This window comes from Branchiostoma lanceolatum, chromosome 9 (assembly GCF_035083965.1).
Source record: "Branchiostoma lanceolatum isolate klBraLanc5 chromosome 9, klBraLanc5.hap2, whole genome shotgun sequence".
Lineage (NCBI taxonomy): Eukaryota > Metazoa > Chordata > Leptocardii > Amphioxiformes > Branchiostomatidae > Branchiostoma > Branchiostoma lanceolatum.
In genome coordinates, this window is record NC_089730.1 from 14,268,306 (window position 1) to 14,290,629 (window position 22,324).

The window sequence follows — 22,324 nt, forward strand, 5'->3', positions numbered from 1 at the left end:
ATTTTTTTTTATAAACCACACAAATTTCTGCCACTAGTATCTCAGTCCTTACATATCTCATATCACTGTTACAGTAGTAACGTTGCAGAATAGCCCGAATTATATCAGATGCACGTCTGTCCTTTAAAATTCTTATACAAATCAAATATAATCTTTTTAAGATTCATTCCAATCATTGCCCCACAATTCTGCCCCCCCCCCCCACCAATAGTGTCATTTTCATCAAAAACCCTTTCCTGCCACACCCTATCCATCCCAGCAGGCATTGCAGCGACTTTTAACCAATCAGCATGAACCACAAACACCGTAGTGCTATGGTGCTACACCTGTTGGTTCACACGACCTTTATACCAATCTTAGCATACAGGTTATATTAGCATACATGCATATAAGGCCTAAGGAAATATTTGTGTGTTTCCGCGGTTATGGTCCTGAAAAAAATAGGATAGGATAGGTAGTAGAGATTTATCTTCTTTATATTCTTAGATTTTGGTGGAAGTGATCCAGACAAATAAATACAGTTTAACAATGCCAAACTGAATGGCATCAGGGAACTGGTTTTTCCAACATGATGTTTTGTTATTATACAGATATAACTACATTGCACAAACACAAATACTGGACAAAAAAGTAGTGTCTATTCCTTTTCAAAGAGAGTGTGAAGCAGAAAGTCTGTAAGGAAATGTGCATTACTACTTGGATTCTATTTTGAATTTTCATTAGTGTTGGTCAAGTAACCAGAAACACAATATTTTTTCCTTGGCCTTTGCATGCTTCACTGCTAACACCGTGCTGAAATATCTTGCTGGTAAATACAGTCCTTCTGCTAACACTATATTGTCTAATATGAAAAGATGTTCCTCCCTCTATCATTGAAATTAATGTAAGCATTTCACAAAATAAAATAAAAAAGGACAAGGTTACAAATTGCTTATATTCAATTTCAGGTGCTTTATAATGCAAATGGTAAACAAAATACATAATTACAAACACATACACTACTGAAATAAGCAACTAACATGTACACGTGAATATGGCTTGTCTATGTCAGGCATTCGCAGTTTATGATATCTTCCACGAAGTTTTTTCTTCAAATGTGTCTTCTAAAGGAAATACATGCACAATCTATGACTGGTAAAATATATGTATTGGTGTTTGAGAAGTTTTGCATATTCTAATTGTTAAAAAATATGATAAGCTAGAATTTCCTGAAGAGCAAAAAAAAAAAAAACTAAACATCTTTTTGTAAAATGTAATAATACAGTGACAGTTGTATCTAAACGACATGGATTGCCAGTATTCAATATACACTTTTTTTACTAAACATCAAAACTAATAGTCTGGAACAATGCATGATGCAAATACATTTTATTATGATATATCTATCATCATTATCATCACATCATTACGTTTCTACTTATCTTATCAGAAAACATGATTAGATATCTTCTCATTTTATATAAATGTAGAATAAAAAATGATATAGCATTGAAAAAAATTGGTAAGTCAATAGGTAAAATGAACTTCTTTGGCACTTATATATAAAATTCAAATGTATGGTCCTTCTACCAATACATGATATGCAGGGCATATAGTATAATATTCCGAGTGCCACACCCATCCTACGTGCCCAAGACCAAGGAAGGAGAGAGGGATAAGGTATGCGGAAAATAGAAAACCCCCATCCTATGCCTGGGCATGAAAGGAAATAGAACATCATAAAAGAAACAGGGATGTACATGTTGTTTTAATAACTCAACTGATATGTAGCTGGGTTTATCAATAGAGAAGTTTATCAATCTTCAAGTTGTGTATTTTCAAATTACGTTTTTTCCTGATTTGATAGCAGCTTTTGCAAAAATCTGTAATTGAAATAGTCTTGTTAAGACAGTCCACCAGATCTCTACACTATGTTCTTTTCCCTGATCGGTTCGTTTCGCAAAAATCTCTCGAAACCAAATCTAGTCAGATCCAGCGTCTTGAATTCTCCGTCCAAGAGTAGTTCGGCCACGGCTCTTCCGACCGCGGGCGCTTGTTGGATTCCGTGTCCGCTGAAACCGTTGGCAAGGTAGAGGTTGTCGTAGATGGGGTGCGTACCGATGATGGCGTTCTGATCTACCGTGTTGTAGTCATAGTAACCGGCCCAGGCCATCCGCAGCTGGGGGGGGGGGTGCATGGTATTATGAGTGTTTTACAATTGCAAGTATATCTGGACTGCGGATTGCTGAATTCTACAACTATGGAGTTTTAGTGATGCAGTCCCCAGTTGTGAAGAAACTTAGTATGACTAAGTATGACTTTATGCAATGCCCAAGACAAAACATATAATCATATCAGCATCAATTAGAGGTAAGAGTCATGGCATTAGCTTGAAGACAAGCTACGGCTGAGCAATTTGTTACTTAAAGTGACAATAAAGTCAGTGATTTTACATGAATGGGGGTGTTAACCATAGCTTGGCAGAGGTAAAAGTTGAACAGACAACAACTGAAATCTGCCAACAACAGTGAAAAGTTTGCACAAACTCCAGCTTTTATACAAAACTGTTGAATATAGCCAATACATAGATCCCTGTCATCTAAACGTTTTCACGCATTCACTGATGTTTTCCGTACCTTGATTTCCTCAAATGCCTGGACCCGGTTTGCCAGCTTTGGCCAGATGGTCTCGTTAAAAAAGTCGTAGTCCACTTCCAAATGTTTGGCATCCGGTTCTTCATGCTGAAATCACAATCAGACATCAAATATTTCCACAAATCAATGGTATCTTTGAATGCTGTAACATCTGTGATACTACAGAAAACAGATAGGTGGCACAACTAAACCCTTTATTCAAATACACGTTTTATATCTATTCTTGTAATTCCTAGCTAGCATGTATTCAGAACATAATGCACATAAGTATATAGCCTGGCATTCAAACCAATTACAGTATAACTGCCGAGTCTCTTTTGTCTTCTTTGGTCAACATTGCATCAGAGTAACAGCCGTTGCATAAAAATATCTCTTCGGACACAACTACATGTATAAGAACCTATATTTGGGTTTATCAACCTTTTAAGGTTAATATCCCATATAGAATGTAAGCATCTAAGATCATATTCGCGTAATCAAAAATATGTGAATACAACCTTAAATGCTTACATTCTGCATTCATGCTTTCGTAGCTGAATGTACATTGTATGACGTATAATATATGTCTTGTTCTACTTCATACGAACAACATCACGCTGTCTGTATTGTGATCGTTGTCTGTATTGTAAACACACTGATAAAATAGATACTGATTTGTCTTGGAGACAAAAACTATTTCTGTCATCTCACTATTTTGAACTCTGCAGTACTGACCTCCTCAGGTGACTTCCCGCACAGATAGTTCCCAGCCAGCCCCTCTCTCCTGAAGTACATTCCCGACGGGTCCACCACCATCGGGCAGTCCAGCCCGGGACCCTGCGGACAGTGGAACACATACACGAACCTCTTACGCGGCTCTACAGGGAGCGGCGCCTGCAGCTCCCAGTCCAGCCCCATGGGGTCTTCCTGGCCAATCCCGATCATTTTGGCGATGTCCTGAGCCCAGGGGCCGGCCGTGTTGATGATGTGGCCAGCCTTGACGTTCTGGTACTGTATGCTGTTGGGCATCTTTACCTGCAGGATATGGAAATATTCATTCTCATGTTTACAACCATGGCTGATGATTAATACCATATGATCTTTGCCACCAGAGGATCTCAAATATATCTCTAATGCTGTAAAGCCCAAACTTATGTAGAATACGTAGGTCGTGTGGCGTAATGGCAGATCTAGAGCGTTTGGCTCAGAACCAAGTGGTCCCGGGTTCAAATCCTATCTTGTCACCGATCTTGAGCCCTTGGGAAAAGCACCAATTCAGCACTAAAAAGGCTACCATTGCACTGGTTATTTCTGACCAATAAAAACCATTATTATTATTATCATTATATCTTAATATTGATAAAACTTTGCAAAACTTACCAAATTTCATAACCATCCTTCCACAGCTTCTTGAGTTACGTTGTTTAAAAACCACAAGAACAAAGCCTTGTTGGCAAAGGTAATAACAATCATAGAGATCTGCCTTACCTTGACATGTGTTATCCTCTTACAGAGCCTGCCTTCAACCACGCCTGGTTTGGCCTCCACTACCAGATCGGTGACCTCGCCGTGGCAGTGGTTCACGCCCAGCGAGATCGCCTTCTTCTTCAGTGCCATGAGCAGCAGCCACGGGTCAAACCAGCCTTCGTTCTCCATCCCTAAGGATAAATTATCACATTCTTCTTGAACACTACGCAGATGTATTGCAATGTGTTCTTCATCATTTCTTATAAAGTGACAGGTGTGAGCCGCAGCCTGCACATGCCATTGTTTTTTTCCGTCCTAATTCTGTACTGTAACAACGTTGTCAACATTTCATTTGGCATTAACGGACAAGTAAATAAAGTAAATGCCGTTACACTGGATTGAAAATTAGCGTAACGGTTCAAAATAAGCATCAAATTATAGAGTAATGGCCCAATATGCTACTTTGCTAGCCAGAACAATGATAGTTGAAAAATTATGACACTTTTTTGCACTGCTTATCCTAACAATATCAGTTTTCCTCCAGCACAGCAGATACCTCACAGACCAACTCAACTTGTCATTCATCTGTTTTTTATTTAGACTGTATAATTCTAAAGCTTGTAAAGATAGTTTAGAAGAAGAGTTGCAAAGGTTTTCAGTACCCACCATAGTTTCCCAACTCAATGCCATCAGTGTTGAGCCAGGGGAATTTCACTTCTAGTTGTCTCTTCGTGAACAGTCTCACTTTGGCGCCTAGTGCTCTATAATGGGAGGAGAATAACAAGTCTGGTTGTCTTCTTCAATAGTCACAAATGACTTATCATTATATTGACATTGCACAAAATAATAATGTTTAAATGCAACATACAAATTACAGACGAAGCCACTTAATTGCACCTCGGATAAACGCACCTTCCATTTAATTGCACCGAATCCCAATATCCAAAACCGGTTCCCATTCACTGCATTGTTAGTGACTCCGCATATCTGCACCGCGCATGGTCACCAATGCCGGATAACTGCACCAATTTTTTCAAAAATCCTCGACAAGTTAACTGAAAAGGTGCGCTAAAATCGACAAACGCGGTACAAATGAGCCGATACCTGCCGGTGTAAAAGCGCAATACCACCAATATGTTTAAAACTGTTTTGAGTAACAAAAGAAGGCGGTCTCCATTGACAGTTACGTTGATAGGAATTGTATGGGAGGTCCCGGGCGGGTCACCCGTAATCAGTAACCAAGTTTTAGTTTCAATTCCTAGTTTCATGGCGGTACATGATTTACGTAAATCGACAACTGCACTCTACGTAATGTAACACAGAAACTGTTATTCCATGAGTGGCATGACGATGTTTCAGAATGCCTCCCCTGTAACATTACGTGTGTTGTAATGCGGTAGATCGCATGGAAAAATGAAAGAATGCAAAATCAAAACGTTCGTAGTCATTTCTTTATTTTCAGTAAAGGGTCAATAGATAAAGTTAATAACTGAATAGTTTCGTCTGTTTTCTTTGTGCTAGTGTTTCTGACTAACAATACACCCCCTCGCCCATGGTGGTGCGGTCCAGCTGGGCATTTCGCATAATTGCACCAGCCTGATAATTGCACCAAAAACGCTGACAAATGGGTGGTGCAGTTAAGCGGATTCTACTGTACAAGAATTGTATTCATGAATTTAGAATCAAAACAGAAGTTATCACTAATATGACAATCAGAACAGACTACCGTAAATGCAGAAATATTCGCGGTGGTTTTATGTTCGCTGTTTTAGTGGTGAACTTTTAGCGCGAACTTAATCCACCGCAAAGCTTTTTGCCCACCTATGACTGTAGTGCTACTAACAGTTTCAAACGCGAAATGAAGACCACCGCAAACGCTCCATTTTCTCTCTTCCGTGAAATAAAAGTCACACAAACTTATATGCATTTACAGTATTAGACAGCTTATTGACACATACAGTATCTGTTGATACTCACACTTGTGTGTCATGTGCTTGCTTCAGTTGCTCCGCCCCTTCTGCTGTTGCCAAAAACAGGTAACCCTAAACAGCAGACATGTCATTTTACAAATCACCCAAAGTCATTCTGCAAAGAATCACATGTACCATTCAGAATGCAAGTTAGCCCAAAAATGATAGTGTATTTTGTCACCAGTAGCTAAAGAAAGTCTCTGCCTTGCTTAGTTACTAAACGGAACTGTTATAGCATTTCCATTCAACAATGGATTAATATCAAAGTTGAAAATTAACTTTTGAAAAACGTACATTGGTATATGTTGACTCTGTCGCACCGGTGGTAGTAATGGACATGGATCTATCTCAGGATACCTGTTTTTTATTACTATCATTATATTCTGCCTGCCTGCCTGCTTTATAGATTTCCAGCAAAAATTTGAAAACCAAGAAACAAACTTGGCGTTGTTTCCTGACCTGTGGGTTGAATTGCACGTCCGGCGGGTCGTCCTCGTACACGCTGAGGTATTCGCGGATGTTGCGGATGAAGTGAGAGGAGAACATGGACATGTTGATGTTCTCCGGCAGGGTGAACTGTTGTCTGATAGAGCCCACTGATAACACTGTGGAGGCCCTGGTGTACTGTGGAAATGATGTACAGCTTTAGCATCATGTAAAGGACTGGTCCAGGAACTCTTAAATCTTGAAGCACATATCCATGGTGTCAAAATCATATAAGCCAGCCAGAGAAGCTCTAGTCAGGCACCGTAGGTAATAATTTAATAAAATATGCCAAAAATACCTGCAGTGCCCAACTGGAGCTTCTCTGGCTGGCTGATACGATTTTGGCACCGGTGTAGATCTGCTTGGAGATTAGGAACTCCTTACCATGACTTGTGGTTGAAGCTAAAACTGAAGACTGGGATTCTACACCTTTCCCGAAGATGGTATTCAGGTAATTTCTGTCACTCATCTACATGTAGTGTTTCTGACTAGATTACCATAAAATCTTCACACTTTTGTGGATGTTTTATTTTCACTGTTTTCAGAGTGACTTTTCCACAAATTCATTTCATGACACCATGAATATGTTACCCTAGTATGATTTATTTACCACAGAATTATTTCAATTGTGTAGTTAAGTTAAAACAATATGCAAGCTTCCTTTTGCCTCCAGACACAAAATGAAACCACCACAAAAGCATATGAATTCACAGTACCAGATTTCATTCTTAAAACAGATAAGACACTGTACTTACAGAAGGATCCTTCTCCACAACCAAAACGTTGAGTCCGATTTTCCCACGAGCTTTCCTGGGTACCTTGTGCATGAGCCAGTAGGCTGTCGACCAGCCCATCACACCTCCGCCGATTATCACGATGTCGTAGTTGTTTAGAGGCATGTTGGGGTTGTTCCAGCTGTAAACATCAACAAAAAAAACAACACAAAATCAATGAACTGTAGACCAGCCCAACTCCTCAATTATAACAATTTTTGGGAACTTTTTTGATGGGCATGTTTGGGTTGTCCCAGCTGTAAAAAAATAAGTTAGTACTAGTAGGTAATATTAACATAATAATAATAACAGGATCAGTTGTAGGCGACGGAATTTGATCCGAGTAGTCGCTTAGTCAAGTTGGATACAATCTTTGTGATGTAGACATGCCTTGTCATAATTGGCTGATCCTGGCCCCAGTATATGTGAAGCAAGTATCCGTTCATTTATCAGTCAGTATCCTGACTGATATACCGTAGTTCTTGCAACTGTACTGTTCATGTAGATGTCCTTTATCCCTGAACACTTTACCCCAACCAAGGGGTGTTGTTCAGTATGCAAACAAGAACAGAGGTGTGATCAGCAATGACCCTTGACTGTATACACTTAGTCTAGTTCTCCATTGATTCAAAGCTAACACTTTTCAACATATATGAATTGCATTGTAAGTTGCTTAGAGCGGAATTATATCAATCATATTCATAAATTACAGAAAATTTTCATTCATTCATTAATACTCATGCCATGGGTATCTACGTTACTGAGAGGGTGCCATGCATGATTTTTACAAGCTGTCTGTAAATGAGTAGAGTAAAAATACAGACAGCTAGGATGTTCTTCCAGTTTAGACCGCTCCTTATCTCAAAATATATATTTTCCTATCACAGAGCGTCAACGATTACTTTTAATACACAACAACTTTAATTAAGTTTAGACCAGTTTACCCCAGTTTAGACCAGTTTAGCCTTAGGGCAGCTTGGATTTTACAGAAAAGACCATCACCAAGGATATTTTCTGTGAGTGTGAGAACAGTTTGCGGACAGTTTGCGGACTGACCTCCGGATTGCATAGCCAAAAGCCAAAGGCATTCTCTTACTAGATAATAAATGTGTAAGAGGAAGAAACACAACAACCTGTGCATCCTCAAAGTTTCCTCAAGAGTCGAGGTATAACAATAAGTCGAACTAATATTTGCTTGTTGCAATTTGAATAAAATAAAATAAAATAATATTTGCTTACCCCACATCGAATCCTGGACCTGGTTTTATCGCCGTTTTCATCCGTTGTTTCGCCTTGCCCCATCCTTCATCGAAAATCTTCATGTACCCACCTACAAATGTGCGTCTAAAAGTTCTGATTGCATTCATGCTGCTGGAGAAAGCTGCAGAGTAAAGCAGAGAAGTCAGAAAATCTGTCAAGGCAACAACTTCAGCTGCGACATGCCGTGATACATTGCACAGTGACCTCCGTATGACCTGACCTCAAGTTAAGGTGGCCGCCGAGAATTAATTTTAGCCTGAAAAAAAATAAAGAGTTAGGAGCCAAAGTGTCCAATAGCAAATGTAGAAAGACATAATAAATACAGTTGTATGCTATTAGATATCGCATTGGTGACTATAATTCACAATGAAAGGTTTACTGAGTACCGACACCCCTAATTTACATGAGGCACTATATAAAAACATAGCAGGTAGCAATAGCAGGGTCTCAGAGGAGTCAGGGCTGTGGGGAGGGCAGATCGTAGTTTTACTGTGTCTGCCCCAAATATGCCCGTTTTCTGGTGGAGGGGACGGGTGGTATTAAGAGTGAGGAATTCATGACAATGTCTATCATCATTCTTCAATAGATCTGCACTCCAGACTAGGGAGCAAAACGAAATGTGTGCCGCTATGCCAGTTTGCATGGCAGTGGGGACATCTGGCGGTTGTTGTTATCTTTACAGGACTTTTCCCGAGTGAGGGACTTTCGAGGTGCTATGATGTGTATCAATATGTACCATCTATAACTGCCCCGAGTTACGAGAGTGAATGAACGAACGAATAAACTATTGAATGAATGAAAGGAAGCAGTAAAGAAGATGGTGATAAAGATGATGATGATGATGACACAGTGTATGACATATGCAACTTTTCTTGCAAAACACTTTGCGTTGCCAAATAAACGTTGTGCTTTTGTGTAATAACTTTCTGTGTGGCGTAGCAAACCCCAGTCCTAAGAGATGTAGAATGCGTAATTATAAAGTGAATATATTCCCACATCAATGAGGCACAAATCGGACGGCTAAATTAGAGCGGCCGGGATACGCATTTCAATTAATTAGAACGGCTGATTACGCTCTACGGGAATTATGGGCATGCAGGCTCCCATTACCGTTGATATTGGCATGAACACGCGTACATTATGGCCATTGATAAACAACTGCCCATAGTCATCTACACGTGGCAAAACCGGATACTACAGAGGCTAAAATATTGACATGATTGTTAGGCAAAACATCACCATTCACACGGTGTCGAACGTTTCTACCTCAAGTCACAACGGCTCGGCGGCTTGGTAACGTTACAACCACCTGACGACAGATATGCTCATGCTCATGTACGTAGACATCTTGACTTCAATAGCTGTAAAGATGACTATTTTCGTCACTCTCACCGTTGTTATTGTTCAACTGAAGGCTGACGTTATAACATTAATGTATGTTTAATATATTGTAGCACCCTATTGCATGGACTGATATCATCTTGGTTAGTTTTTGATCCATATGACAGTTTGACATTTCTCTGAAACCCGTAGAGACAACAACTATTGGGGCGGGTATTACAGGCTAAGCACGCTTATGGTAGTACATTGAACACACAGCCGGACTTTGAATTCTGTTGTTAAACAACCTTATGTTGCTATAGACAACAAATCGGTCGGTGTAACTTAAGGACGTAAGGACAGCGAAAAAGTTTATGATCATACGCGTATGTGCCGTGCTCAATTTTTCCGTGCAAGATTTCCATCTTAATAAGAAAAGTAAAGTCTTGGGATGGTTTCGAGTGGCTGTCCGATTGAGAGAAGTTCTTTTGGTCGTGAGTGAGATGTCAACTACAGTGAGGACAAAGTTAAAGATAGTTTCCAGTACGACCATAACCTTGAATTGCAGTCATAATTACGACAGTCAACTAGAGAACTGATTCATTTTTGCAAATCACACATGACTCTCAATCTCAACAGAAAAATAGACCAAACATCCGTTGGAATATTCTATCATAGATTTTATATATGTATCCGAAGCGTTACCACAAGACCAGTACACAGTATGTGAGAAACACGCTGTGACTCGGGGTTACTGAGAATGTTTCACCATAAACAACTGAAGACACGTGAGTACCATGGCAGTCGCTGATTGGTAGGGTTTGACGTGTACGTGTAATGCGTAGATAGTATAAGAATATGTTTTGGGGCGGGATAACAATGCTACTTCCTGGTTGAGTTTGGAAAACCCCATAGATACAAACACAATGATATAAACATCGCGCACGGCTTGGCAGTCGGTGATTGGTGATAGCTGACGTGTAGAGCGCAGATTGCAGAGGAGAGGGTACGTGGAGCAAAATTGTTGCCTTGTAGATCAGCACAATGACAGTATATGTTATGTGAGCCATTTACTCACAAGACAAATCTGTTTAGAACTTCTTCAAGCTGTAGGAAAAACTTTCGTTGTACTTTCTGGATCTACAAATTGGCACAAGTAAGTTGATACTTATATTCTTCGATTAGTTATAATGTGGGCATCTTAGCAAAAACGACCTAGGACTGAAGCGTATTGGTTTACTCAGTGTCTATGATTCAATCCAGATACATCAGACAAAGGACAGGAACATCCAGCTGTTTTTATTATTATTTCCCACAAATTAGCAAATCTACTACAGTCAAACCTGTGACCACGTTTACATAAGGACCACTTGGCCAATATAACTACCTTTTGGTGTCCCTGAGGTATTTTCTCCCATAGACACAAGCGGCACTAACTTATCCTGTCTTTGATGACAACCAGTCCACATAGATCAGGTTTAATTGGTCTCCTGAGTGGTCTTCGTGGTCAGTTTTGAGACTGTAATTCAACTTTTAAACACGCGTATCACGCCTCGACCCTAACATGATTTCTGATCATATTTCTTAGCCTGGGTGCCAGCCTTTTTAGCTTTACTCCGCTCTCTCGGTCATTCGTGGCTACGGAAGCGACCGAGAGAGCGAAGTAAAGCTAAAAAGGCTGGCACCCAGGCTACATATTGCTGCCTCATGACAATGTAGAAAGACACGAGACATGGCCCGAATGAGCTCACGCCACGTCTGCATCATCGTCGGCATCCTGACCATCGTGGTGCTCCTCAGCCTGCCGTGGGTCACCAGGTCAGAGGCTAAGGTCGAAGAAAAGAGTGACGAGGACAGCGAGGACAAAGCCGCGGATGAAGACGAACCTTACCGGCATCCTAAAAACATCTTAAACGTACCAAAGGATGCGGGGAGGACAGACGACTCTGAAGAAGAAGAAGAAAGTGAAGAAATTGAAGAAGAACCGGAGGAGATGTGTCCACCTAACGTCGGAGATAACTGCATCACCCTGGAGGACGGCACAATCAAGGTGAACATACCAAGTTTAAAACTCATTCTAGTGATTGCATTTAACGTATACATAGGGCAACGCTATCAAGTAGAGAGAGAGGGGGAGAGGGAGAAAGAGAGAGAGAGGAGAGAGAGGAGAGAGAGAGGGAAGATTCAGGCACCGTTTGCAAAATCATCGCAAAGATACAAGATCCCCTTTGTCTGTAAGAACCGTGCAACTTTATCAATTTCTGTCACAGAGAGAGATATGCAAACTTGGATAATATAAAAAAATTAAAAGATTGAGACAGAGATTCTATAACGTTAAATGCATGAACTACAGCAAGTACAGCACCAACTAATCACTAGTCCGTCACTACTAATCACAGGGCTGTGGTATTGAGCTCATAAAAATAACAGTTTATCACCAATGAAACTAAAGTTGCTACTTGTATTGTCTCCCCTGACGAGGTTGACATGGCCAGTCTGCAGGCGGAAGGCTGGGAGAAGCTGGACTGTCGGTACCAGGCGTTCTCACGCAAAATGGACCACGATATCACGTGAGGATGGTCAACTTTATAATGGAAAAAGAGACCAATTAAGTTATTAATCCCCAAAGGCAGCTCTTCTGGTCAACTTTATTACGATATGTTATTATGATAATTCTATTTTATGTAAACATATGTTATTATGATATTTATGTAGAAAAACGGATGTACATAACGTGACAATTCTTAAAGGCATCAATTTAGTATAGGCAGTAGATACAAACATAACGGCTTCATGAATCACTAGTGTGATAGATCTCTTCCTGAAGATAATTTTGTATATTGTCTTTACTCCTACGCAAGGTAACAGTTACTCATACGACTGGAAAGATTTTTGACATGAACGTTCTGCGAAATTTATCCAGTTGCTTGTGCATGTTACCGGTACCTGGCGTATCTTATCACACCCGGATGTCTAACCTTCATCGACGCTCCTTACTCCTAGGTTCAACCCGAAGGACGTGATCCAGGATCTCGGCCAGAAGGGAGAGATCTCGTTCCCGATGAAGCACGAGTTCGTGAAGGTGGAATGTCGTCTGCTGTCTGCCAACAGGACCAGACAGACCATCTACCGACTCTTTTCACAGGTACGTGTATGCCACACTGTGTTGTTTCCGTTCTGTGTGCATTACTTGTTGTATCATAGTATTGTCAATAAAACAACCGGGGTAATGCCAAAAATCAATATGCATTTATCAATGTTGTGACATTCGGACAGCCGTCCTGATCCCATGTCAAAGAAGTGCAAGAACTCGTTGTCAGCGCTAGCTAAAGGTAAAAGATATGGACCACCAAATCCATTTTCACTTGACAAAGTACCTTTTCATCGATGCATCATTACAAAAGATCAGTTGTAGGGTAACTAGTTTATGAATTCGTGGCATCATTTCAAATGTCTATACGCTAGTCGACAAATTTGTATACACAACAAAGCTTTAACAAGACTCAAGTTTCGATCCTGCCACTTTCTTATCTTATTAACTGTCTTCGGAATGCCTTGTCAGGTGATGAGGAACGACGAGTTGGTGACTCGGAAGGTGAAGGGCAGTCGGAATCCGCTAGGGGTGAACGTGTTCCTGTTGTGTGTGGGCTCCATGTCTCAGAACAGGTTCAAAACAAACCTGCCGCTCACCTACCGCCTCCTGACAGAAGGCCTGCGCGCCAGGGAGTTCCCCAGGTATCACATGGTGGGGAAGACTTCAGCGGCCATGACGGCGGCCATGACAGGTCAGTCTGTAACTGAGTTTTAATCACCTCCATGAAAATGGAGGTACATGACATTGTATAGTTTTAGGCCCGTTAGTGTGTCTATGTGCACGCGTAATAGAGGAGTAGAGGTGCAATATCTTAATTAAGAAGTCATGATCGATTGCGATGATATTTGGTAGGTGTTGGTGTAGGTGTTGTGGACCTGATAGCCAAGGTCGATTATGGGCCGCCTGGTAGCCGACCTTGGTACTGAACTTCCGGTTTTTGTATCTTTTGTCCTGGACATGCTATGGTCTTGATTCTTGGGCGGCAGATAGCTTTTGATGTAAGAAATAAGTGGTATAGGTTTTGCCCATCTAGTAGTTCGTTCGCCAAGAAGCCAGTCTTTTTGGTTTAGTGGTTTAGTAGCACAACGTTCAAGAGGTTATGAATACTGTATTTGATTGCATTGTGATGATATTTGGTATGCATGCGATTGTGATTAGATTTTAACAAAACAACACACTGATGATACATACGTGGTATCAAGTGCTGTGTATGTGCTATCGAACACCCATGTACAACAGGATATTATCTTGTGTGAGTCCCAGTATTGACACACAACAGGACAACCGGTTTAGAAACATAAACGACAACAAACTTTTCGGGGTCGTAGTCAATCGAATATTGTCCATGTTCCACCGTGTATACAGTACTACACTTTCTAAAATGACGGAAAGCAAGCGCTAAGTATATTTCATTGAGAAAATGCATTTTTTGTTGAAAGAGACAGAATTTGCAATGTGCAATCTTTTAAAGAGCAACAACGATTTTAACTATAGAAACCTTAATCATGGCTTCCTTTTGTTTTCAAAAGGTCAGGTTGAACGTGAACTTGAGGCTGACATCGAGCAGCAACAGTTCGGCTGGTACAAGGATAAATACCCGTGGCTGTGGAACGAGTTCAAGAAAGCCGGTTACGTCACTCTACTGGCGGAAGAGATGCCCAGCGTCTGGGGTTATGAGAAGGGCGCGTTCCGTAACCAACCCACGGACCACTACTTCAGAACCCTGCTCGTGCAAGCGACGAAAACGTTCGGGTAGGTTGTCACCTCTATTTTTCACTTCGTCGTGCGTGTGCCTCCGGTTCCGGCCCAATGTCTTTGGTATGGTGGAAGACAGGCCGGGTACTGATCCAGACGCATTTCGGCACCAGTGATAGAACATTATGATATAGACATGGCGTTTCAGCACCAAGGACAGAATCGTTATATTTAGACAGGGTGCTAACAACTTTACAACTTAATAACGTATTCTAATGCTAAAACAACTACGTACGGTCCAGGCGATTGCGATGATATTTCGTATGTGAGTAGTTGTTGTGAACCTGATGGTCAAGGTCGATTTTGGACCTCCTGGTGACCGACCTTTGTACTGCAGCAGAACCTCCGGTTTTTGTATCTCTGGTCCTAGATATGTTGTGGTCTTGATTTCATTTGGCGCAAAAACTATACCTTATCACAGCCACGGAAATTAGAAAGTTGGCTGCAGTGCAATGAAAAATAAGATTTGAACTTTTCAGTGCAGTTGTGAAGGTGACTAAAAGACATTTTCCTTCGATGACACAAAGGACTTGAATAAACTGTCTAAAGTGAAAATGACATTTCGACTTTTCTATATTTTTGTTCCAGAGACGAGGCGTGTGTAGGTTCCACCCCTGCGCACCAAGCAACACTGGACTACACCCGGGACTTCACCAATAAATATTCTGACGGTCTGATGTTCGTCCTGTCCTCCATTCACGAAACTTCCCGAACACAGCGAAGTGCCTCCGACTTCGCCACGATCGACTCCGACATCTACTCGCTACTGAAGTTTTGGAACCACAAACTGCTTCTGCAAAACTCCATCGTTGTCGTGTTCTCAGACCTCGTGGACGTGGCGACTGAGGGCGGGACGGAGGATGATACAGTTTTACCGTTCATGAGCATCGCGCTTCCTCCTCACATCAAAGACCAGTACCCCGAGATCATGGCTAACCTCAAGGTCAACCAGAACAGGGCTACGTCACCGTTCGACCTTCACAGGACTCTCCTGGAGGTGCTGGACTACAAGCCGAGGCAGAACGGGCAGTACTCTCGCGAGAGTAGCCTCTTCCACGAGATTCCCGCTGACAGGAGCTGCCAACAGGCGGGGATTCCAAAGGAACACTGCACGGGCAAATTCACCGTCCATCCAGAAATATAGCCTCTCAAACAGTAGAGCGACAGCTAACCTCGCTCACCAGGGTGCAGCCCGGCCTTAGCTTTTGGTAAGCCCAGCCTGTCGGGCAGGCTTTGCTTGAAGCTAAGGCCGGGATCGTGCCTGGGGAGCGAGGTTAGGCGAAAGCTGAACTCGGCTGTCGCTCTGATGTTTGAGAAACTACATTTCGTCACTCTATCATTCGAAGAACTACAGTGATGCTGAGGACAGCTAGCTAACCTAATCACTGAAAAGTTATACTAGTAGCCTGCCAGATGCACTTTCTGGTCCGGAGAGAATGTGATGTGATATTGGCGGGAGAAGCAAATATCAGACAAATAAAACTGTTACGCTTGTGGTCAGCAAATGCGTCTTTTATTGACAGTGGCAGAAAGCAATGTCGTCATCTATTTTCAACACATATCTTATGATAATTGATTGTCACCAGTTTCATACTGTCCTATACACAGCATTTCGTGTTCTTTCTGAGTCTGAGTCTATTCACACGTTAAACATTCCCAATACTAACACAACTTTAGGAGGAACCACCTTTTTTAACATCACCACAAAAGTCATCCAATGTGTGAAGCGTTATGAGGATTGTCATTGAGGAAGCTGTGTTTCACGCCAAGTAATGTATGTAACGTTACACATTCTCAAACAAGAGTTCCCAGAACCTACATCTAGCAAAGGAATGTTAACAGTGCCTATTTCCACGCCATCGGAGAACTTTACTTTTCTGGTAAGAGCCCCATGTATGTATCATACAATCTTCTTCATAGTGTATAATTCAACATTTGGAATGCAAGGGAATGTCAGTAGCTTCAGACTGCGCTAGTATCTGTTAGAGGTAAACAAAAATAGTATTGTGGCATCAAGAGCAGATTGAAATATATACAATATCGCTGCCTGAAACTCAGTCTTGTGACTGTATTTCCACATGTAGCCATGTAATATATATGTAACCGTACTCAAAATAATGGATATACGTTAATATAAACAGATAAGTTTCAAAGCAAGACAATCACAACACAATGTTATTAATATTGCTTGTCCGTCAAGAATGACAAGATGAGTAGAAAATATTGAGCAATAAAATACACTTTTATCTAGAAATATTAGTAATCCGTATGATGGAGAGGAATTCTACTCGGCCGATTCCCCTACCATTTCTTCGTTCAGTTAAGTATATTCACATCTTTCCGTGTTTCGGGACTGCAATCCTTTCTGTTTTCAGGATAATTTATTTTCATTATCCCTTTCAAAACACATCAAAGTACACTTTTGATACTACCCCACAAGATCCCTCTTGTGATCGAGGGAAAAGTGGCTAACGGTGTCGATTAGAGAATATTCCTTCGCGTGACTACAAACTAACCTTTAGTTTACATTGATTTACAGAATGTTAGAGGTGAAATACTGACGAACAAAGTTATCAAGGTCATATAAACAAGATGGCGGCCTGTCGAACTCGCGTATGCGCAGATCTCAGACCGTGACGTGTTTGCTGATGGAAGGGGGCCGTGTGCACTCAGCTTTCTCCTCAGTCGAGCCGCAGCACGACCAGTGTGGCTTACCGGGATGCCCGATGTGCCCGTGGCCGCAGCCTTTGTAGCCCCCTGTGTGAGGCAAGAAATAGACAGTGTGAGTCATAGGTTTTTGATAAGCACCTTTCCGGTCAACCGGTAACTCTTTGGGTATTCAATTTATCATCCTTGGGCACATTTCTGGTCATGAATGGCGAAACGGGAGGTTGCATAATACGTTTTACACTGACTCTGTGGTTTATCAGCCACCGTTTTGACGAAAAAGTAGATTACAATTCTTTTCATACAGTTCGTTTTTTATAACTCGGATTCGGATCCTTCTTTCTGTATACTTACCATATACAGTATTGTTAAAAGCCTAACCAACTTTCCAACACACATACACGCACACACACACACACACACACACGCACACACACACATACACACACTCACACCAACACAAATTAGTGCAATACAGACCAGTACCTGTTACAGTCCCACCACACCCACAGCTAATGTCCTTGTTCCCCCCGCTGGAGCAGAACGTGCAGCAGTGAAAAACTCCGGGGTGAGATCTCCACTTCGGCTTTACCGAGACCGTGAAAGGACTGCCCTGTAGCATGATGGGAAATAATAAGTTAAGAACTTGGCTAGTTAATAAACCTATCAACACCACTTGTACTGAGTTCGAAGTATTTCAAAATGACGACAAAATTACCCAAAACAAAGGCAAGTGTGTTTGCGCGAAGGGCATGTAGATTCAAGGTAGCTAGATCCAAGATGGCGTATCTTTAATCCACCAACATCGCAGACGCACAACTGCGTCACAGTCACGTGACTACAAACACCCTGTATCCATTCTACTATCTACCTGTATATGCTGTCCTCCTACTGAAAGGCTGATCAAGTAGTGTCCGGATTCGTCCGCCGTGTAGGCCACGTGGAAACTTCCGTCCAGCCGGTCGGAGATCACCACCTTGTTGCACCTACAACAACAGACATTTCCTGTCAACGCTTACCCTTTAACTATGGCCCAATTCACACACGCATTTTCTGAGTCAGCTCCAAGTCGGTGAGTCCACTTGGAGAAGACTTGGAGCCACTGAATCGACGACTCCAAAAACGCGTGTGTAAATCTGGCTCGGGAAATAATATCGTGGAATTTTATCAAATCACAAGGGATGTTCCAAACATTTACCGAGGGATTTGGGCAAAAACTAATGGATGGTGATTACAAATGTACGATCCAAATGAAGTAATGATAGAAAAAAGAAATGGTTGGAAAAGAAGTTGCTGCCGCCCCATCTAGCGGAAACCTTTGGAACAGCTCTCAGAGGTCCTCTTCACTGACTCCCATACATTTGCGAGGGCCCCCACCTTTTCAATGTCCAAAGCCCAACTATTCGCTCACCTTTTTCTCAGCCAGGGGAATCTCAGAAGTCTGCGGGGAAGGAGAGAGACACCTTTCACTACTTGGAAGTCTTTGACAGTTATTTTTTGTGAACTGTCGATACAAGGCCCCCCTCCCAAATGACATGATGTACGTCGTCACTATCTGTTGGAAGGGGGTGGGGGATATGCACTTTTGAAGGTGAACAGTTATCAGGGTCATATGGCTACACAAGGCGGGTCTGAGAGTATCTTCGAGGAAGTAAAATTAGACATCTGAACAAAGACATGTATTAGGGGCACTTATTGGGTTGTTAGTTACTGTCATTGCCTAATAGACATGCTCTAACACACAAGTCAAGTACACTCATTGACACACTACCTACGTCATATCTATGTTAGGTAAAGAAGGCTGAATGCGTCGGTTGAATGAACTTCGCTTGTTTTGCAAAGAAGGCTTAGATTCTGATTTACATACAACATGGCGACGTCCATTATCTGTACATTAAGCTGACAGGCTGAATTAAAGTTCTAAACGGGAAATTTGCGGCCCCAGAGTCTTTACTGAGGGATGACTGCGGTGCGATAGATGTCGGTTAGCTTGAGGACTGCGTCCTCTCTACTTTATACTACTAGTACTATTATCTATACATCAGGCTAGTCATTTACGCTAGTCAAGCTTGGACGCACTTAGCGTTCTTGTTCTTCTCGATGATGTCGACCTTCATGTCGTCCCCGCCCCTGCGCCACTGCTCCCCGTCCCGGTCCCGCAGCGTCACGGCGAACTCCGCCTCCTGCCCCTGCCGAGCCACGTGCAGACCTAAGGAAAACAAAGCGTGTAAATGAGTACCTAGCCTATAAGTTAAACCGCTGTATCTATGGGGTGGGATTAATAAAACAAAAGTCCGTAGGACATAATCCTCCGTGAAGTAATTATGGTGTTTATTGTTGGCCTAATTTGCATAATTAGTGCGAAAGTGCCATAACTTATCTAAGTGGTAGATGATAGTAATTTCATACTTGTTCTTATTGTGGTGACAAACAACTGAGACTTGACGATGGTACTGAACTAGATTGTGCATTTGCTTTGAATTTTGCTTTAACGACGAAGAACTGGACCACGTTACATGTTAACGATGCCAAAAGACAAACAAAATGGACCGGCTTCACGTAAAATCCTACGAAGGTCACGCAAACCATATGTGTGTTCGTGACACTGAGGGATACAGAGCTAGCCCTTGACAAAACAACTCTTATTTTCACAGATTTAGAGCTCTGGGTCGGCCTGGACGGTGTGCATCAGGGATAGGGGTCTGAAAAGCCGTTTTGACTGATGTTGATATCTTTTACACGCCCCTATATTCGCAGAGAAACAGACTTCCCTATTACGTTGATGAAAGTTAGACATCCAGGTAGTAAGATACGCCAAAAATAATTACTCAAGCAACTGGATAAAATTTTCAAGTTTCAAAATCTTATCCAGTTGCTTGAGTAATTGTTTTTGGCGAGACTTCCCTATTGACGTGAATGGTGGAGGTAGAATAGGAAGATGCCGTTTCAGTCCTATGTATGCAACTCGCAACCACTAGGTTCTCCCGTCCAGCTACCAAATACCGGTCTTCAACAGCAGCAACACTTTCTTTGTGTGGACTGAAAAATTATCTCTCCCTCCCGAATACAATGCACAAGCCTTCGAAACCAACATTTACCATGATCATCTCCTAACCTATTCATTTATATCTTGCACCAACTTAGTCCCGTGCCCAGACGTGGTCACTTGGCCTTAGCCTTGCAACTTTTCAAGCGGCATTTGAGTCTTGTTACGTGAGGACAATTGAGTTTTTAAAAAAACATTAACGACGATAACGAACGTGTTGAAAAGTCGAAATAGACCGTCCGCCAGGGCACATAGTCATGAAATCTCCAACTAGTCCACTCCTTTATATCATCAGTAACGATAGATTCAAGACAGTAGTGTAGAAGACCTGGGATGGATAGAAGACTAGATAAAGGCGCTAGAATGTTCCTTTAAGACCAAAGTTTGGTCACGTAATCAATAAAAGTGTCTGGACGAATCTCAGGGGATGAATCGCAGACTAAATATCGTTAACGATGTGGAGAAAAGTCTCTTACGGTTTGGCACGAAACCCAGGATTGGTGACCTTGGGCTTGTTAGTAGTTTTGACGATTTAGGTCGATAAAAAGTAGGATACATGTGTCAGCTTCAAAGCCTCTACCTACTTATACACCTATCACTGACAGAATACCTGGATACAACAAATATACCCTAAACTGGCGCATTTGTTACATGGTTCTGGAAAGGTTTTCTAGAATCTAAACCAGACTTTTCCTCGCCTCTCCTGTCACCATAGCAGGACAGATGATACAGTTTCTAGTGCTTTAATCGCATTAAGTCCTCTCATTAAGAGCCGAGCTAGCCCGCGGGATTTCTGCAGACGACGTTTTGGTGAGAGGTGCGGATTTTCCTCCTTGATTGGAACCAGGCAAGGTCAGACAGGTTAACTTGCGGTCATCATTCAACTGCACTTCTGAGACTGGTGGGTATACTGGGCATTCCTACACTGGGCACGAGGGCATTCCTGTATACTGGGCACGAGAGCATTCCTAGCTTGGCCTGACGGCCGAGGCGCCTCTTGATTTTGATTGCGATCTGAAGATCGAGCATCGGTATAGGTTAGTTATTCAAATCGAGAGCTACAGCTACAGGTTTCCTTTCTCTGATCGTTGCCACCTCATCGCCACTTTTCATATTTCCATCAGTATTTGATTCTGCTCATGACGTTACAACACAGCGGCATACCTGTAGCACCCAGAGAGTTGGCCAGATCGTTTTGGGTCAGACATAATTTAAGGGAAAGGTCAAATGTTTCAATTTCGGTACCAGACACTGCAGCCAGCCTTTAGCGTTTTCACAGATGTGTAAGTTATTCTTTTGAATCAAAGCTACAAGAAACTGCTGTTTCTGTCCATTCTTCTCAGCGTTCTAAGTGCCTGCGCGCCGTTTGTAGTGATTAAACACCCTTCCTCCCTTATCTTGCACTTCTTTGTAAATACGGAAATATTAGGCCGCCATTTTTAAATAAACCCAGTGTCGATAACTCCAACAAACGATTTCTCAAGATAAGAGAAACATGCTTTAAGTGTCTCTGGCATTTCTGTCACAGAGCAAACATTGCCGAGCCACAAAGCCTGGTTCTGAAGTTAAAAAGTCGTATTAAGCTGCCGCCCTCATAAACAGATTTTCTCAATAAAAGTTGCCGTGTGTGGTCTTGTACATGACGTGTAGGTGTGAGAACAGAAAACGACAGTCCGCTCGCCCACGTGTATCTTATTTACGTCCCTGAATGTGGACTTTCTCCACAAATCATGTGGACGCCGGTTCCTCAGTCAGAGATGATACTTCTGCGACTGATAGAGTCTGATTACTACCCTTGTCCTTTGTCATAGATCGGGGCCAGGGGCGCACAGCTGATAGACTAGTTCTTTCATCTGTTCTTTTAACATGAGCCG

At 42.0% G+C, this 22,324-nt stretch overlaps 3 protein-coding genes across 3 annotated transcripts in view; 1 reads left to right on the top strand and 2 right to left on the bottom strand.

The window, feature by feature from the left end:
• Positions 1-924: 924 nt before the first annotated feature.
• LOC136441591 (FAD-dependent oxidoreductase domain-containing protein 1-like) lies at positions 925-8,788 on the bottom strand. Its single transcript, XM_066437963.1, has 9 exons — positions 8,548-8,788; positions 7,291-7,450; positions 6,509-6,673; positions 6,057-6,121; positions 4,746-4,840; positions 4,101-4,270; positions 3,348-3,647; positions 2,616-2,720; positions 925-2,158 (listed from the first exon to the last, which is right to left on the bottom strand). The coding sequence occupies exons 1-9, from the start codon at positions 8,673-8,675 to the stop codon at positions 1,904-1,906; spliced, it is 1,443 nt and encodes a 480-aa protein (XP_066294060.1). The 5' UTR covers positions 8,676-8,788; the 3' UTR covers positions 925-1,903.
• A 989-nt stretch (positions 8,789-9,777) lies between these two features.
• Positions 9,778-16,129, top strand: LOC136442618 (uncharacterized). Its single transcript, XM_066439563.1, has 7 exons — positions 9,778-9,903; positions 11,608-11,938; positions 12,370-12,458; positions 12,892-13,033; positions 13,451-13,673; positions 14,512-14,734; positions 15,326-16,129. The coding sequence occupies exons 1-7, from the start codon at positions 9,890-9,892 to the stop codon at positions 15,879-15,881; spliced, it is 1,578 nt and encodes a 525-aa protein (XP_066295660.1). The 5' UTR covers positions 9,778-9,889; the 3' UTR covers positions 15,882-16,129.
• A 105-nt stretch (positions 16,130-16,234) lies between these two features.
• The window catches only part of LOC136442619 (E3 ubiquitin-protein ligase TRIM45-like), a 55,713-nt gene continuing 49,623 nt past the window's right edge, over positions 16,235-22,324 (bottom strand). Inside the window, exons 4-8 of the mRNA XM_066439564.1 lie at positions 19,484-19,613; positions 18,816-18,845; positions 18,276-18,390; positions 17,891-18,017; positions 16,235-17,494 (exon numbers count right to left, since the gene is read on the bottom strand). Coding sequence (XP_066295661.1) covers positions 17,364-17,494; positions 17,891-18,017; positions 18,276-18,390; positions 18,816-18,845; positions 19,484-19,613 — 533 coding nt within the window. The 3' untranslated portion in view covers positions 16,235-17,363. The remainder of the gene's footprint in view (positions 17,495-17,890; positions 18,018-18,275; positions 18,391-18,815; positions 18,846-19,483; positions 19,614-22,324) is intronic.